Source organism: Lissotriton helveticus, chromosome 7, assembly GCF_964261635.1.
Source record: "Lissotriton helveticus chromosome 7, aLisHel1.1, whole genome shotgun sequence".
NCBI classification, from domain to species: domain Eukaryota; kingdom Metazoa; phylum Chordata; class Amphibia; order Caudata; family Salamandridae; genus Lissotriton; species Lissotriton helveticus.
The window spans coordinates 1,553,800,010-1,553,818,037 of NC_136068.1; the positions used below are offsets into that span (position 1 = coordinate 1,553,800,010).

General features: G+C 47.5%; 1 protein-coding gene across 11 annotated transcripts in view; it reads right to left on the minus strand.

Annotated features, from left to right (window-relative positions):
* The window catches only part of PPP6R1 (protein phosphatase 6 regulatory subunit 1), a 1,126,148-nt gene that overhangs the window by 364,486 nt on the left and 743,634 nt on the right, over positions 1–18,028 (minus strand). For all 11 annotated transcript variants that reach the window (XM_078655037.1, XM_078655034.1, XM_078655036.1 and 8 more), the window contains one exon: positions 13,406–13,539. In XM_078655037.1, coding sequence (XP_078511163.1) covers positions 13,406–13,539 — 134 coding nt within the window. The remainder of the gene's footprint in view (positions 1–13,405; positions 13,540–18,028) is intronic.

The window sequence follows — 18,028 nt, forward strand, 5'->3', positions numbered from 1 at the left end:
ACTTCTGTTAATTTAGTGAAAATCCTAGACTGTGTAGGAGGTGAATTGTGCGGGACATGTGGCTGGCACACTGCTGGGCCGACTTTGCCTGGACAAGCCAGTCGTCCAGATATGGATAGATGTGGATGTATTGTCTCCGAAGATGCGCAGCCACTGTTGCTAAGCACTTGGTAAACACTCTGGGGGCTGTAGTGACCCCGAAAGGCAGGACCTTGAACCGGTAATGCTGGTTGTTGATGGTGAACCTGAGATATTTCCTGTGACTGGGGTGAAAGGGAATGTGGAAATAGGTCCCTTCAGATCTAGGGTTGCTAGGAAATCTCCCTGACTGAGCAATGGCAGAACTTGCTGCAAAGTGAGCATGTGAAAGTGTTCTGATAGGATGTATTGGTTCAAGGGTCTGAGGTCTAGAATGGGCCTGAGAGACCCGTCCTTCTTTGGGATTAAGAAGTACAGTGAGTACAACCCTGTACCCTGTTGTTCTAAAGGCACGAGTTCTATGGCCCCTTTTTGCAGCATGGAGATGACTTCTTGCTGCAATAAGTGCATGTGCTCTGCGGACATAGGACGGTGCCTTGGGGGTATGTTGGGTGGAGTGGAGGTTAGTTCTAGACAATAACCGTGTTGCATAAGTTGTCTCACCCACCTGTCCGTGGTAATGCTTTCCCAGACTGGCAGGAACTGCTGAAGTCTTCCCCCGACCGGTGTTATATGGTCGGGGGGCAGTGACAAGACGTCACTGTTTGTTAGCGGCGGAGGATCTGGCATTAGTATTTCCTCGTCCTCTGCCTTTGGTGCTGTTCCCACGGTATCCACCCCTATTGCTCTTGTTATAGGTGGTTTGTGTGCCTCCTTTGGTGTATTGGGCTTGTTGCGACGCTTGTCCCCTAGAAGCTCCCCTGTTACCGGAGAGACAAAAGGAACCGCCCCTGAACTGTTGAGACTGCAGAGTTCCAATGGATTTGGCAGTTTCTGTGTCTTTTTTAATCTTTTCTAGAGTGGTGTCTACCTCAGGACCAAATAGAAAGTCAGGGTTAACTGGCTGATTAAGTAGAGTAGTTTGGATCTCCGACTTGAAACCAGAGATGCGGAGCCAGGCATGCCTCCTGAGCATCACGCTTGTGTTTATGGCCCTAGCCGCTGTGTCAGCTGCATCTAACTCACATTTAATGGACGCGTTGGAGATCAACTTCCCTTCTTGTATGAGCATTTCTGCTCCCTCCTTATAAGCATCAGGCAGGTGTTGCATTAGCTGCTCTAACGTGTCGTAGTGGGCCCTATCATATCTTGCTAATAGGGCCTGTGTATTTGAGATCCTCCAAATATTAGCCGCTTGAGCTGCTACACGTTTGCCAGAAGCTTCCAAGATCTTGGATTCTTTGTCCGGAGGAGGTGCATCACCACTTGTTTGAGAGTTCGCTCTCTTACGAGCATTAGCCACCACCAAGGAGTCCAAGGGGAGTTGGCCCTTGATATACGTAGGGTCTACAGGTGCAGGCCGGTACTTCCTCTCAATCCTGGGGCTCACCACCCTTGCTTTAGTTGGCTCTTTAAAAATGTCACCAGCATGTTTGAGCACACCCTTGAGCATAGGCAGAGTTTTTACAGATCTTTCTGAGGTTGAGAACGTATCAAAGAGAAAGTCTTCCTCCACTGGGTCAGCGTGCATGTCGACATCATGGTTAAGGGCTGCCCTTTCAATTAGTGCTTTAAACGCAGCAGTATCCTCAGTAGGCGATGTTTTGACCGCATAGGACTGAGTGTCAGGGGTGGTGTGTGGTTCATCAGGGACTCATCCTGATCTGTGTCAATGGGATAATTAAACTGGTCCTCATTGTCCCCTTCCTCCACATCCTCAGTGACAGGTGTGGGAGAGTAGTTACAGTCTCGTCCATATGGTGGTATGGGTTCAAAAAGGGCAGGAGAGGTGTCAGAGTCCCTCTTCTTCTTTAATGGTATCCTGTAGGACTCCATAGGAGTTTCAGGAATGATTTTCCGTTAATAAATGGTGAGTCGTCCTGAATCGGAGTCGATGAATAGTTTCGACTGGTTCTCATAGGACGGTGCCTGGAACAGAACGTCGTCCTCCATGGGCCGAGTGGTTGCGGCTACCGATGATGACTTGGATGTGTCGGTGACCTTTGGGAGTTGGACCGTTTTAGGTCGTGCTGTCTGGGGCAGTCTGTATTTTATCGGCGCCGTAAGCATTGGCGATGGACCGACCTGCTTCGAGGTAGGCGTTGTTTTGATCCGACCGACTTCGACTGTTCAGCTTGCTTGTGGCCTTGCGTCGACTCGAGCTGCTGTTGCGCAGCAGGTACGCTCGTTTGCTTCGACTCGGTCTGTTCTTTTGGGCCGAGTTTGGGATTCGACTCGAAGGCCTTGACTAGCAGCGGCTTCCGAATTTTTGGATTGAGGGCTTTTTGGGCCTCGAGCCCTTTGGAAGAGTCGCCATCTTTGGAGCCGGACGTCGACGTTGACGTGAGCGTGACATGCTTAACAGTAGACACGGGCTTCGGCGCCCCGATCTTCGGGTCGACACCCCCGAGGGGTCGAGCACACGTTTCGACTTGGTATGTTCCGAAGTCGTCGAGCCGATGGTTGCTTTCACCAGTTTCGGTTTCGATTTAGTGTCTTTATGTTTCGGTTTCTCCACTGATTGTGGCCGATCGACTGATGGCTCTTTGGAAATGTTCTTAGTCGGGCCTGGAAGCGGGACTATAGAACATGGACGAAGATCTTGGCTAAGGCCTTCCGGCGATGCCTCGACCTGAGCCGTGGAAGAGTCCTAATTAGGCCCCTCTACTGCGGTTGGGCCTAGCTCCTCGCTTGAGTCGTCGTCGACGGCTCAGATAGGTGGTGCGTTGTCTCCTACCTCGACGATGTCTTCATCATGGACGTAGAATTCTTCTTCGTCTTTATCGTAGTTGGGAGTCTTGCTCCGATGCGGGATCCGACTGTTGATCAGGATCCTCCTCTTCCACACCCTCCTCCTCGTCGTCAGCTCCGAAGATGTTTTCTGGTTCGGGTGCTGACTCCCGCGCCGACCGTCGTGCAGCGCGTCGAAAGCCGAAGAGTTTTCTTCGATCTGAATCGAGAACAGGCCATGCAGCTGGCCTCGTCGTGGTCCGGTGAGAGACATTTATTGCACACCGGGTGCACATCGATGTGAGGGTATTTTGAATTGCAAACGGGGCAGCGCTTGAACGGACTCCGTTCCATCGTCAATCGTTGATGGGGCCTTTGGTGTCGAAAGGCAATCGGCCTTCGACGTCCGGCTCGAAGAACTGGAACAAGTACAAGGCACCGAACGAAAGACAATACCGACGCCCCGAAGGCCTTTTGGCCTTGAGAAAGAGTATTTATATATATTCCGAAAGTGAGTAAAGAAAGTACATCCGAACCCAATGGCGGAAAAAAACAATCTGAGCATGGAGAGGATGCCCATGCGCACTGTAGTTCAGGGGAGGAGCCACCTATCTCGTGATACTTCGAAGACTCTTCCAGGACAACAATGTGCAATCATCCGGACCCAGCACTAGGCGGCGATCTATGCACAGATATAAATTCAGCAGCCCACATGCCTCGAGCAAAGGCTTCCACTTAAAAGCGTAAGACTTTCTCGTAGAAGGTCTCCGAGCCTCCTTCAAGATCTGCATGCAGTCTTGAGAGAGACCTAAATGTCCATATTGGATGAACTCAGGAGCCATGCTGCTAACCTCATGGCTTGGCAGTTGGGGCTTGACTGTTCCCGTGAGGCACAGGGTCAGACTGATTTGTATATGGCAAGTCTGAACTGGGGTGGTGGAGTGAGCTAAAGATTGATGATGGATTAAACCCAGATCAGTTGACTGGGGGCGAGTGTCTGATTTGCTCAAACGCTCCATACATCATCCCCTTTCGTAACCTCAGGGACGGCAGGTTGGGGTGAAACACCTTGCCTCCCGCCTTGGTCAGCAGATCCTGATGATATGGCAACCTCCTGCGTGGTACTTTGGACAGATGAAGGTCCGGGTACCACCACTGGCAACGCCACTCTGGAGCAACCAGGATCATCTCTGTCTTGGATTCGTACAGTTTCCGGATCACCAGGAGAATGAGGGGAATTGGTGGAAAGGCCTAGAGTAATGTCTCTGACCAGTCTATCAACAGAGCATTCCCCTTGGATCCTGGTTGCGGCTACCTGGAGGCGAAGATGCAGCATTTTAGGTCTGGTGTTACCCTGTTGTTTAAGATGTCTTGCGCCACTTCTTGTTTTAGCACCCAGTCATGTGCTTCTGCAAAATGCCTGCTGAGGCCGTCTGCTTGGACGTTGAGGAAGCCTGGAATTGCGGCGATCATCATGTCTCGTGCTAGAAGCCAATTCGAAATCGCCTGTGCTTCCAGAGACAGGGGTCTGGACCTGGTGCCCCCTTGCTTGTTCAGGTAGTACATCATTGTTGTATTGTCCGTCTGAACAAGCAGAGCAGTCGATTTGATAGTAGAAAAAAATGCCCCGAGAGCCAGATGCACAGCTCTGAGCTCCAGCATGTTTATGTATATTTGTTCTCTCTCTGACCACATTTCTTGGATCTGTAATGACCCCATATGAGCGCCCCATACCTGAAGGGACGCATCTGCCACTAGAGTCTGCTTGGGCAGTTCCTCTTGAAAGGGGACTCCTATGATGAGATGAGTCAGTCGCATCCACCATCTGATAGAGAGCTGGACAGACAGAGGTAGAGTTAAAGTGTCCTCCCAGCGATTGGAGATGTGGGACCACTGATCCTCTAGAGTCTGCTGTAGAGGTCTCATGTGAAGTCTGGCATTTGGACTAGAAAAATGTACGAGGCTATCGAACCCAGTAGAGTTGAGACCTGCCTGGCCGTGAGCTGAGGTATCTTCAGGAGGGTCTGACAGTTGTGGAGAATGGATGATAGTCTCTCCTCCGAACGATACGCTCTAGCGTTTACAGTGTCCAAAGTTGCGCCCTGGTAATGTATCCTCGGTGTTGGATTGAGGATGGATTTTTTTTAATTGACGTATAGACCCAGCTGATGTAGTTGTTGAATTCAGTACGCGAGGTGCTGCTGTAGAAGAGTTGGAGAAGCACTCTTGAGAAGCCAGTCGTCTATGTAAGGGTAGAAGTAAATTGGCTTCCTCTTCAAGAAAGCAGCTACTACTGCCGTGCACTTTGAGAATGTGAAAGGAGCCGACTTCAGACCGAAGGGCAGGACAGTGAACTGGAAGTGGTCTGACTGGATGCGAAACCTTAGAAACTTTCGATGCTTTGCAGAGATTGGGATGTGGAAATAGGCACCTTGAAGATCTATGGAACACATCCAGTCCCCCTCGATGTAGATGCTGGATTATTTGATGTAATGTCAACATTCTGAACCTCTCTATCAGAATGAACTTGTTGAGAAGCCTGAGATCTAGTATAGGCCTGAACTCCTTGTTTGGACCTTTCTTTGGGACCAAAAAATATCGGGGGTTAGATCCTGTGTCGACATTGGTGCCATGGGATCTCCTCGATGGCCTACTTTAGGAGTAGAGCGGACACCTCTTCTCTCAGAAGATTTATGCGATGGATGACAGTCTTTCGAGGAGGAATAGAAAGTGGAGGGGACTTGAACCTGATGGAATACCCATTTCTCACAATATTGAGCATCCACTTGTCTAGCGTGATTTTTGTCCACTCTTCGTTACCCCCCACCGGAGTGGGTAACGAAGTTAGGAGAAGCAAGCACTAACTACTGCTTCTGTTGTTGCTTGGCAGCAGGTGTGGACTGTCTGGAGTTCCCTCCTTGTCCTCTACCAGGACGATGCTGGTAGGACTGTGATCTTCCTTGATGTTGCTGGGAGGACCACTGAGGGGTTTGAGCCCTCTGTTGGTATTGGCGTCGATCGTAAGGGCGGGAGCGTCGCCTGAAGTCCTTCCTCTTCTCGAGCCCAACCGCCTTCACTGTATCCAGTGCGGTCTTCATCCTGGACATTTCGTCATCAGCATGAGAGCCGAAGAGTGATGTGCTATTGAAGGGGAGATTGAGGATACGATGTTGCGCCTATAGCTTCAAACCCGTCAATCTCAGCCAGGCAGAGCAACGGGCACAGATCCCATGTGCATAACCATGGGCAGCTAAGTCAGAGGCATTCGGCCGCTGCACTGATGACCTGATTGGCCACCAAACCACATCCATGAAGGATCTTGTTTGTCTTCCTTTGGGAGTGTCTCAGTGAAGCGTGAGAGAGAGTCCCACAAAGAGCGGTCATACTGACCCAGTAAGGCAAAGGCGCTGGCTACCTTCATACATGATGCGAGGTGGTGCACATTCTCTTGCCGACAGAATCCATGGCCTTACTATCTCTATCCGGGGTACCACAGATTATGCTGCCCGCGTCTGGTTCTTCCATGCCGCTGACACAATAACAGAGTCTGTAAATTGAGTTCAACCATTGCTTGGACCTCTTTGCAGACAAACTCAAAACATTAGTGTTTGAGGTGTTTTTGGTCATCATTTGCTGATTATTTCTAAGACAGTAACGTTAAATCAAATTACCTTGTTCCATCTCAATTGAAAATCACAAAGATAGCTGGTGTGTATGGCATGGCCCAGGGGAATCATGGAAGCCTTAGCACAGACACAAAAAAAGCTGAACACAGAGAATTACAAATAAAATTATGTTCTAGTTTGAGAGAGGCAAGAAGAAAGTTACCTAAACAGGTATGAGTCCAGGGGCAATCGTTTGTACTTTAAAATTTTTAATGTGCCAAATTTGAATACTGAAAAGGATCTCCAGTCCTATCTGATGTCAGAAGAAACATGCTATCATATTTATTTTGAAATTTTTATTGCGCGACAATTACCCTGAGGTGTCTCGGCGCATATGTGGGCTAGCAGGACCGCAACAATAAAGTTCACTGATTGAACAACCATGTCTTTAAGAGCTTCCGGAAGCTCATCAAGTTGGGGGCATTTTTGATACTTAGTGGTAGAAGGTTCCAAAGTTTTGGTGTGGCAACCAGAAAGCGTCTGTCTCCCCAAGTTGCCGTTCTTGTGCGAGGTACTGGTAGGAGGCAAGTGTTAGCAGATCTCAGCAGCCTTTTGGGAATGTACAGCAATGCCTCAGTCAGAAACTTGGGTCCGACGCCATGCACTGCCTTGTAGGCAATGCAGAGGGCCTTGAATTTAATTCGGCTCTCTACTCTGAGCCAATGAAGCTGGCGAATGGCAGGGGTAGTAGGCTGGCGGCGAGGAATGTCTAAGAGAATTCTAGCAGCCGCGTTCTGTATAGACTGTAGCTTAGACAGCACAAGTTTCTGGGTATTAAGAAAAAGGGCATTTCCGTAATCGGTTTTGGAAAATACCAAGGTGGTAACTAGGGTCTTCCCAGCTGAAGTGGGGAGGTAAGGCAGCAATTTCTTAATCTTCTTTAAAATGAAGAAAGCAGAGGAGACAACCTTGTTGACATGAAGGTTGAATGTCAGCTTGCTGTCGAAGATGACTCCCAAATTCCTCGCCTTTTCCACTGGGACAGGTGGAGAACCCAGCTGGTTGGGCCACCAGATGGAGGACCATTCTGGGGAGGAATTGCCAAAGGTCATAACCTCGGTTTTATCCGAGTTAAGCCTTAGGCAATTGGAGGACATCCACATACTAACAGCAAGCATAGCCTCTTGGAAATTGGCTGCCACCGCTGTGCCGTTCTTATGGATCGCCAGCACCAGTTGGGTGTCGTCTGCGTAAGATGTTAATCGCACCCCATGGGCCTTTATTACCCTCGCTAAGTCCGTTACGTAGATGTTAAATAACGTGGGACTTAGCGAGGAGCCCTGAGGTACTCCACATGGTAATGCAGAGACGGGAGAGTAGTAATTACCCAACTTGACTGTCTGGGTACGGTCGGCCAGGAAGGATGAAATAAGGTCTCTAGCCGAACCGTTTATCCCCAAAGCTGTGACACGGTCGACCAAAATAGCATGGTCGACCGTGTCAAATGCTGCGGACAGATCCAGAAGAATCAGGATGGCCGCACCTCCCTGGTCCATAATGGCTCTAATTTCATCTGAAGCTTTTATTAGAGCGGTCTCCGTTCCATGTCCTTTCCTAAAGCCAAACTGCGTTTCGTCTAAGAGTTGGTGAGTGTCGACGAACTCTGAGAGTTGTTTATTCATCAGAGCTTCGCAAATTTTGGCGGGAAAGGGGAGACAGGCAATGGGTCTGTAGCTGACCACGTCGGAGGGATCCAGGGAGGGCTTCTTCAAAAGAGGCTTAATCACTGCCTTCTTCCACGGGGCTGGATAACAGCCGGTTTGAAAGGCAGTGTTACAGATTTCCATAAGTGGGTGAGAAATCACCTCACTTAAATTAGCCATCACTGAAGGAGGACATGGATCCAAAGGAGATCCAGACTTGGTGATGAAGATGAGTCGGCTAATTTGGTCTTCTGTGATGGCGGCAAATGAGGAAAGGGGGGCATGGTTAATATGGGGTATTTCCTTACTGCTGACAGTGGATCTAGTCCCTGCATCCCCACCAAAAGATGCGTAGATATCTGCCACTTTAGTGATAAAGAAAGTGGACAACGCATTACAGAAAGGCTGGGAGGGTTCAACTCCAAAACCCGACGGAGGAGTAGATAGGGAGGTGACCACTGAGAACAATTCTCTGGCCGAGTTACTGGCATTATCTATTTGGGTCGAGAAAAAAATCATTTTCTGAGCAATAATAGCCTTTTTATATATAGTTAAGGCATCTTTGTAGGATTGCTTAGCTATGGGGCAATAGGATTTCCTCCAGCGTCTTTCTAAATTCCTACAATGTTGTCGATGAAGTCTAAGCTCTTCTGTATACCACGCCGCCGATGGCAGTCTTCTGTTAGGTCGGATAGACTTTTCCGGGGCTACTTGATCAGCAGCATTCCTGATCCAAACTTGGAAATCGGAAGCAGAAGGGACAAGGTTGGATCCTATGGTCGGGGAGGATAATGTCAAGATATCTGCCATCTGAGGGATATCAGCATTCTTCCAGGCACGAATTCCTTCCCTGCTGGGTGGTCTGGAAAAGGGAGGGTTAACTGGCCGAGTGTCAATACCAAAGATAATAGCCCTGTGATCAGTCCAGGTAAGGGGTAAAATATCTAGTATAGTGATGAGAGAATTATTGGTGAACACACCATCTAATGTGTGTCCCGCCTGGTGAGTAGTTCCCTTTACCAATTGTTGAAGTCCTAGAGTTAGGAAGTCAGCAGTAAGTTGGAAGGTATCATGATTTCCCTGTTCTTCCAAAGGGAAGTTAAAATCTCCCAGTATCGTGTAGTCAGTGGAGCCTATGATATAGTCATTTAGCTCAGAGAGGGAACCAAGAAAGCAGTTCCGAGGTCCAGGAGGTCGGTATAACAGAATACCTTTGAAGGTTTGTTTACAATTAATGTTGATTGCAAAAGTTGCCGCTTCACATTTAGTGGATAGAATGGGGTCAAGCGTAGTGTGGTACTGATTCTTGTAAATTATAGCGAGTCCTCCCCCTCTTCTTATTTGTCTGTCATGTCTCACAACGGTATAGCCATCAGGGGTAGCCTGACAGAAGTCTGGTCCCGAGCCCGCATCTCCCCAGGTTTCGGTGGCGAAGAGGAAGTCAAGATCGTGAGTAATGATAAACTCACTGATATCCAGACTGTGACATGGGAGGGAGCGCGTGTTGATGAGCGCTGCTCGACAGCCCCGAGAGGGAGTAATGGTCGTATTGGAGGGGGCATCAGGAACTAATAAATCAGACAGAAGTGGAGAGGGTAATTGATATTGGCATCCAGAACACGGAGCGGGATTAATACCCACAGCAGTCGAGGGAGGCAAGGAGATGCAATGGTGGCTAACATCTCCCGGATTAAGCAGTCTGAGTTGATTTGAGGAATAGCGCACTAAGGGGCCAGGGGACATGGTCCTGGGCCGTGTCCGGCCGCGGACGGGCGCAGACGGGCTTGGCTTAGGCGCGGCTTAGGCGCGCATCCGGCGCGCCCGCTGCGCCAGCCCGCTGCGCCGTCTAATCATAGTGCTGGTTATATAGAGTGTGAGGAGGGCGGGAGGCCGGCGCGACTAGAGCGCAGCCCCAGCCACACCAAAGATGGCGCCCACCGACGCTTGCAGCCGGTTCAGTAAACGACTGGGCGAGGCAGGGAACAGAGAGCAGTGGCGTGTGAAGGGGTGCCAGTGTGCCTCATTACATTCCCCTTTTAACTAAATGATTTACAGCCCCCCAGCAGCAAAATAGTTACACAATTTAAAATGTTTTTAAAATGAATTCAGGCAACGTGATAAAAGCAGCAAAGAAAATGCTCGGTCTCAGCTAGCTCGCAGCCCCAGCGCTCTCGACCAGGGAGAGCTCAGAAAGGCAGCGAAGCGAGTTCCAGGCCAAGCTAAATAGCTAAGGAGGGCGGGAGGCCGGCGCGACTAGAGCGCAGCCCCAGCCACACCAAAGATGGCGCCCACCGACGCTTGCAGCCGGTTCAGTAAACGGCTGGGCGAGGCAGGGAACAGAGAGCAGTGGCGTGTGAAGGGGTGTCAGTGTGCCTCATTACATTCCCCTTTTAACTAAATGATTTACAGCCCCCCAGCAGCAAAATAGTTACACAATTTAAAATGTTTTAAAAATGAATTCAGGCAACGTGATAAAAGCAGCAAAGAAAATGCTCGGTCTCAGCTAGCTAGCAGCCCCAGCGCTCTCGACCAGGGAGGTACACGTCGCAGTATGAATTTCTAAGAGCAAGTGAAACCATTTTCAGTTGTCAGTAAAGCTACAAAACTTAGAAACCTTTGCAGAAGAAGGGGGGTGGTCCACATGTATTAAATACATTGCTCATATCCAAAGACAGGCCTGTTGACAACTTATTGGGATGAGCACAGATCCAAGCCAACGGAGCACTTTGTTGCACAGAGCACAAATCCATAAATACAAAAACTGAAAATCGAAAAGGATAAAAAGAACAAATCCTGAACTCCAAAGTAGGACATTCAAATGAGAGAATCGTTCAGAGGTACTGGTTGTTAAGATTCAAACATCCCTTTGTGAAAAGCATTACGGGCACCAGCTCTTTACTGAAAGGAGTAAAGTCAAACGTCTTCCTGTTTATTTTGGCGCGTTTTCAGTTTAAACAAGTTTATTTGAAATGTTTTAAGTAATTTGCGGTCATGCTTTGTGACAAGGAAGATATTAATGCCTCAGAGGAAGACCCACTGCATGCACTGAAGACTAAGTGACTTTACAGTGCCAAAGATATCCTCTCAGTCTACTCTTATGCTTTTGACCTTCTACCATTCACTATAAACAAGCCTCTCTTGGCAACCAGGCATAATATCAGCATGCCCAAGATGCAGCTAAGCTTTGAGACAGAACACATTTACAAATCTACTAATACAACTATGCAAGCATAGGTAGTCCGCAAGCGGTTTTCTATATGCTGAGTGACATTGCAAAGAATTGCACAAGTGATGACTGCAGGAATATTTAGGAAAGCATGGAAGATTAACTAGTGTAGTGATGGAAAAGCTAGAGAGTAGCGGTGTGCTAGAAAATATGCACGGCCCTTCACAGAGGAAATCAAGAATGTTCTTTTCTCTTATACGAATGATTTTGAGCTCTTGCCCTCTTGTTCATTTCACTTTAATTAAATCTCTTTTCTAACACCCGCTACATTTACACAGCTTCTATTATTTTTGTTACTGCAATTTCTTAAGGTTTTTATACGAGGGACTAATTTCTTTACCCAAATTATATAGATTGTATTATATCAGTAATGTTATATAATTAAAAATTTTCTTCACTATATTATCTTACAAATACGGGCCTGTTTTATAAAGGGTCTGTGGGACCAAAAATGCAAAATGTACTTTATTTTGCACTAATATATAAAATAGTCACATTCTTTGACAAATATTATTTTACCTCTTATCCTTTTGAAAAAAGAACGGCCTCCTTCACCCCTCACAGCCCGGCTTCCGTGCCCTCCAATCCACCGAGTCGGCACTCTTGCATTTCACCGAGATCATTCAGAAGCATGTTGACGACGGACAAACAGCCGCACTAATTTTGTTAGACCTAAGTGCCGCGTCTGATACTGTCGGCCACCATACTTTGCTGCGAGCCCTGAGGAGAGGTGGTGTTGTCGATGGGGCTATGAAATGGCTGGAATCTTTTCTGACGCAGCTTCCAAGTTATGCAAGGGGCCCATTATTCGAGGAACATCAAGCTGATGCAAGGGGTGCCTCAGGTTTCTACCCTGAGTCCTACTTTGTTCAATCTTTAGGTCGCCCCCTTGGCAATAGTGGCGGATAAGTTTGGGATTAACGCCCTGTCATATGCCGATGACACTCAGCTGGTGGTCTCCCTGACTCAGGCCCGGTCTGATGCGGCCGCTAACTTTATGTTATGCTTGCAAGAACTGGCCGAGTGGATGGCAAGGAATTGTCTGAAGCTCAATGGTACGAAGACCGAGGTACTAATAATAGGAAGACTCCATCTGTCTGGACATCGGCATGGTGGCCTCAGGCGCTGGGCCCTACCCAGACACCGTGTGAACAAGCAAAAGACCTCGGCGTATGGGTTGAAAACAAACTGTTCTTCGACTATCACACTAGGCGGGTGTCAGGGGCGTGTTTTGGCATCCTTCGTGGTCTTCGGAACACTTTAGTCAGTCTTCCCATTGCATCCAGAAAGATCATGGTGCACGCCCTGGTGATCACACGCCTGGACTATTGCAATCTCCTGTATTTGGGAGCAACTGACAAGTGTATACGGAGACTGCAGGTTATCCAGAATGCAGCGGCAATACTTGTTCTTATGTTACCTAGGAGAGCGTCTGCTAAGAAAGCGCTGGCATCCCTCCACTGGCTTCCCATTAGGGAGAGAGTGAAGTTCAAGGCTATGTGTGTGAGCCACCGGATCCTACAGAAAAAGGGTCCTTTGTACCTACACAACCTTCTTACCCGCTATGCACCTACTCGATTGCTTAGATCAAGTGGGAGAGGGATGGTGCATGTCCCCAAAATAAGGAGAGCGAGGATGGGTGGCCGCTCATTTCGATATGTGGCGGACCAGCTGTGGAACACCCTTCCTCAGAATCTCAGGCTGGAGGAATCCGAATCCATCTTTCGTAAAGGTCTGAAGACCGTTCTATTCTCCGTAGGTTAATCTAGTGTGTCACTTGGGTTTTCTTTTTTTCCCGGTTGTGGTTCTAGTGTTTGGCTGTTATCTTAGCGCGGGGGGACACTGGGTCGCTCTATAAACTTAAATAAACTCTATAAACTTAAATAACATAACAGTTGTTTGACGATAAGCGATGGAGCAGTGATCAGGTAATTAACACACACCAATCTAGCTCACAAAAAAAATGTGCTGCCAGCAACCTAATATATGTTCGAATATCTTACCCTCTTGATTTTCTGGTGACGGGAAGCTGTTGGACTGTGAGGGGGATTCCATGTCAGTTTTACTACTAACATCTTCATCTTCTTGGTCATCCTCTGAATCATGACTGTCTTCGCTGTCTGTGCTACCACAGCTCCTAAATCAAATGAAACAATAACTTCAAACTCGAGTTTAAATGACAGAGTCTACATATTATCCACTAATACATGGGACCCCATGCCTTAACTTCAACAAGATAATTTAAGAAGCATCTGTCTCTTTCAACCACAAATCATTTCCATACTTTTACTTACTTATGTGCTTTCAAACTATATCTCTTTTTAAGAAACACATGACTTTAGCCAAACAAAATCGGCTTTGCTTTTGCCCAACAAGTACCTCGGGAGTGACTGGAATTTCACCAGTGCCCTCAAGTAGCTCCCTGAAAAGCAGACCAGCACAGTATGTATTTCAGAGGGCCTAGCAACATTTAAGGAAACAGAGCTACAAACCTTATTTAAAACAGATTAAAAATGCTCTTTGAATGATAATTTATTGTATGTTTGGGAAATGTATAGCTATTAGTATTTCCTTTGTGCCAGTTGGCAGTTGCTGCTATGGTTGTTATTCAATTGATCATATGGAGGCATTTTATAAAGATAAAGATGTTCCGATATTGCAAGAGGTAACCCTGCCTTATGCATTGGGATGGTTAGTGTTGAGTTTGAAATATAATCCTTTAAAAAATAGTGTCCAGAATATCGACAACCATAACTTCATGAAAGTAAGTAGGTATAGTTTTACTTACACTCTTAATTCACAAAGTATGTAGAAATTAAGTTAAGAATAGTAAATCTATACTTGCCTATATATAAGTACAGGCTTTGCTCTTCAAAAGCACATTTCTACACAAAAGAAACGTTACTGGTCTTCAGTAACTATTTCTGGTGGATACATAATCTACCTGCAGGTTCCTCACCTTAAGAATATCCTTTCAGCTGGTTACTAGTCCGGAAAACATTGTAACCAACAGTGGCACTCTAGGGAAGTCAGGTGGCTTCAACCACTGCACCGTCCGTTGGACATGAGGATGCCAGCAGATGGCAAGCCGCGCACAGGTGTATGCTCCTGATAATTTTTACACTTAGATGCAGAGCAGAGAAAGCATAAACATCAGGGACAATAACAGGACATACCATGGACCTTTCTAGAGGACACTGAATCATCATGGGCAGGGGTGGTAAAGAACCTGCAGGTAGAAAATATATCCCCCATAACTATCTTATCTTTATGTTATGATGGACACTTCTTGCAGATTTCACACCTTAATAAGGCTCAAAGCAATATCCTCCAGAATGTTGTAATGAGTAGAGCTGATTAATACAGGACAAGTAAGTAATTGGTTTACCAGTAGAGTAGGGTGAGCATCCAACTCAAGTAATATTCATAACCCTTGTGAAGGTGAGCAACTAGTGGCTAATTAAACCTGAGCTCAAACCTATTCATGGCACAGAGTAGGAAGGCCTAATTTGGAGGCAATGTGTAAAGTCTTTATGCAGTACAAAAATGCAATAAAGCTGAGTTGCAAAATCCCAAACTAAGTAGAATAAAATTTAATAAATAAAATGACACCCAAATTACAAAAAGTTCAAAGGGGGAACAGGAGATATTTTTGAAAAGTTTTAAGTAGAAATAGCGCACAAAGAACAAACTGATAATAATAGTCATTAGTCACAGTAGAACAGGACCTAGATGCAATATGAAGCTGACGGCTATGAAGTGTGGGACGGAGACACTAGCCAGTCTCATCCCCAGAAACGGTAACATCCCTCGAACACCTACCGAGAGGGATATCAGATCACTCCCCAGTTCATCTAACCTACACCACACAGCCCACAAGGCGACAGAGAATCTACCCGATTTACCCAGGTTACCTGAAGAACCCCAAAATTGCGAAAGCACTAAACACTGCAACCACGCACTACTTTGATGAAAACCTGTCATCGGTAGACTCGCCGTCCATACTATGGGAAGCGTATAAAACAGTCATCAGGGGGCAGGCCATCTCCACTATTACTAGACATAAAAAGGACCAAAGGGAGGCCATGGAACGATTAGAATCCGCCGTCCTTACGGCAGAATTAGCCCACACCTCGGACCCTACAGACGCCACAGCACAAACACTTGCCCTGAATTCGCGCGAATACAGAGCATATGCGGAAGAGATGGCCAAAGCTAGGCACACTGATACCCTACATAGAATTTACGAGCTGGGTGATAAAACAGGGAAAATGCTCGCATGGCTGGAAAAAAAGGAAAGAGCAGACAGGTGGATAGCCCAACTGACACTTACTGATGGTACACACACTACCTTTCCCCAAAGAATAGTTGAAGAACTGGCCACCTACTACGAACAGATCTACACTGCACGCAGCAGTGTGACGGAAGAAGACAGCACACAATTCCTACATGACATACCACTTGTTACTCTATCACAGGAGGACGCCCAAACCCTTGAAGATGATTTAACGGTGGATGAATTAGGGAAGGCACTAGCAGCCTTACACACTGGCAAAGCGTTGGGGCCAAACGGCCTACCGGTAGAACTATATAAAACAATGGCCAAACAACTCCTCCCCCACATGCTTCCCATGTATAATGACTGCCTCACACAGGGTATGTTGACAGAAGAACAACGCTTGGCCACTATTGTGGCTATACATAAACCCGGCAAACCGCCTGACCGACCGTCCTCATACCGCCCCCTTTCACTGATGAACGCAGATGCAAAAATTCTAGCGAAACTCTTGGCGTTACGACTACAACCGCACCTCACAACATTAATATACCCGGACCAATCGGGCTTCATGCCCGGGAGAAATACATCTCTCAACCTGCGACGCCTGAATGGCGTACTCCACAGTATTCCGATGCTGCATGAAGAGGCGGCCATTCTATCCTTAGACGCAACTATGGCATTTGACCTAGTGGAGTGGCCCTTTCTTTTTGCAGTGCTCCGGAAGATGGGATTTGGCCCCAAATTCTGTAACTGGATTAAACTACTATATACGGCCCCCCTGGTTCAGGTGGTCGCAAATGGCCATACATCACGTACGTTCACGCTGGGTCGCGGTACAAGACAAGGGTGCCCACTGTCCACACTCTTGTTCGCGCTCATACTGGAACCATTGGCGGTGAAAATACGCACAGAACCGCAGATCCGGGGGATCACATGGGAACCGGGATGGGAAGACCGTATCTCACTTTACGCCGATGACGTACTGATTTATCTAATGTCCCCGACCACGTCCCTGTCCACCCTACTAGACGTCCTAGAGGAATATAGAGAAATATCAGGCTACACAATTAATTGGACTAAATCACTCCTGTACATACTACACGGTCAAATACCCACATTGCCTCCTGCGTGCACACTACAAATAGCGACCAGGGGATTCCGGTACCTCGGAATCTACGTCACGCCGCAAAATTCCATTTTTATGGAAGAAAATCTAATAAAACCCCTACAGAGGCTCAAATCAGATGTAAAACATTGGCGCTCCCTCCCACTGACACTGTTAGGAAGAGCAGCACTCTTCAAAATGCTTTCGCTTCCAAAATTCCTATACGCACTACAGAATACCCCGTTTCCGATCCCGCTCACCTACTTCAAAGCGATAGATGCAGAAATCTCCTCACTGTTATGGGACGGTAAACCGGCTCGTATAGCACACTCCAAACTTATCCGCAGCTGGTACGATGGAGGGATCGCGCTGCCGAGTGTCAAGCTGTATTACTGGGCCGCACAACTAACGGTCATTAACCAATGGTTGCATGCTCCACAGCACGATCCAGCATACAGCCTAGACAGAACTATACTCCCCACAGACAAACTGATGAAAGCCCTCTACACCAACAAACGACAGCACACGCTCACTGGCCCGACGGCACATACTATCAGGATCTGGCATACAGCTCAAAGAGCCTTAGGATGGGAGGGAGTCTTTACACTTGCGACCCCACTCTGGGACACACGGCGTCTTGGTACCTTGGCCAACACTAACGGCTCCAGGCAATGGGACCTAATAGGTATTTCAAAAATTGGAGACATGTGAAACCAGGGAGCAATTATCACATTTGAGGCCCTGAAAGATGAGTACGGAATGGCAGATACCGAACTATGCCGCTATACGCAAATCAGACATGCCTTACAGGGTGCCATCCCACCGGGGACCACACTAGCAGATTCCTCCCCATTGGAAGATAGACTCCTTACTGATCATCTTGAAAAGAAGGCAATCTCGCTTACATACCGTAAACTCGTCAATAATCTTCCAGACCCCACGGTGGTACTTCGGAGCAAGTGGGAGGTGGAACTAGGGGATATAGATGACGAAGACTGGTTGTATGCACTTGCCTCGGCGAGAGACGCCTCCATACCATCCCAGCTAAAACTCATACAACTAAAGGTGTTACACAGAGTATACTATCCACGCACTCTTTTGCACAAACTGGGACACATACCAGAGCCTGAATGCCCGAGAGGTTGTGGATTGCAGGGTACATACTACCACACACTATGGGACTGTCCTAAAATACAAACATATTGGACATATGTCATGTCGGATATATCTGAAGCAAGTGGA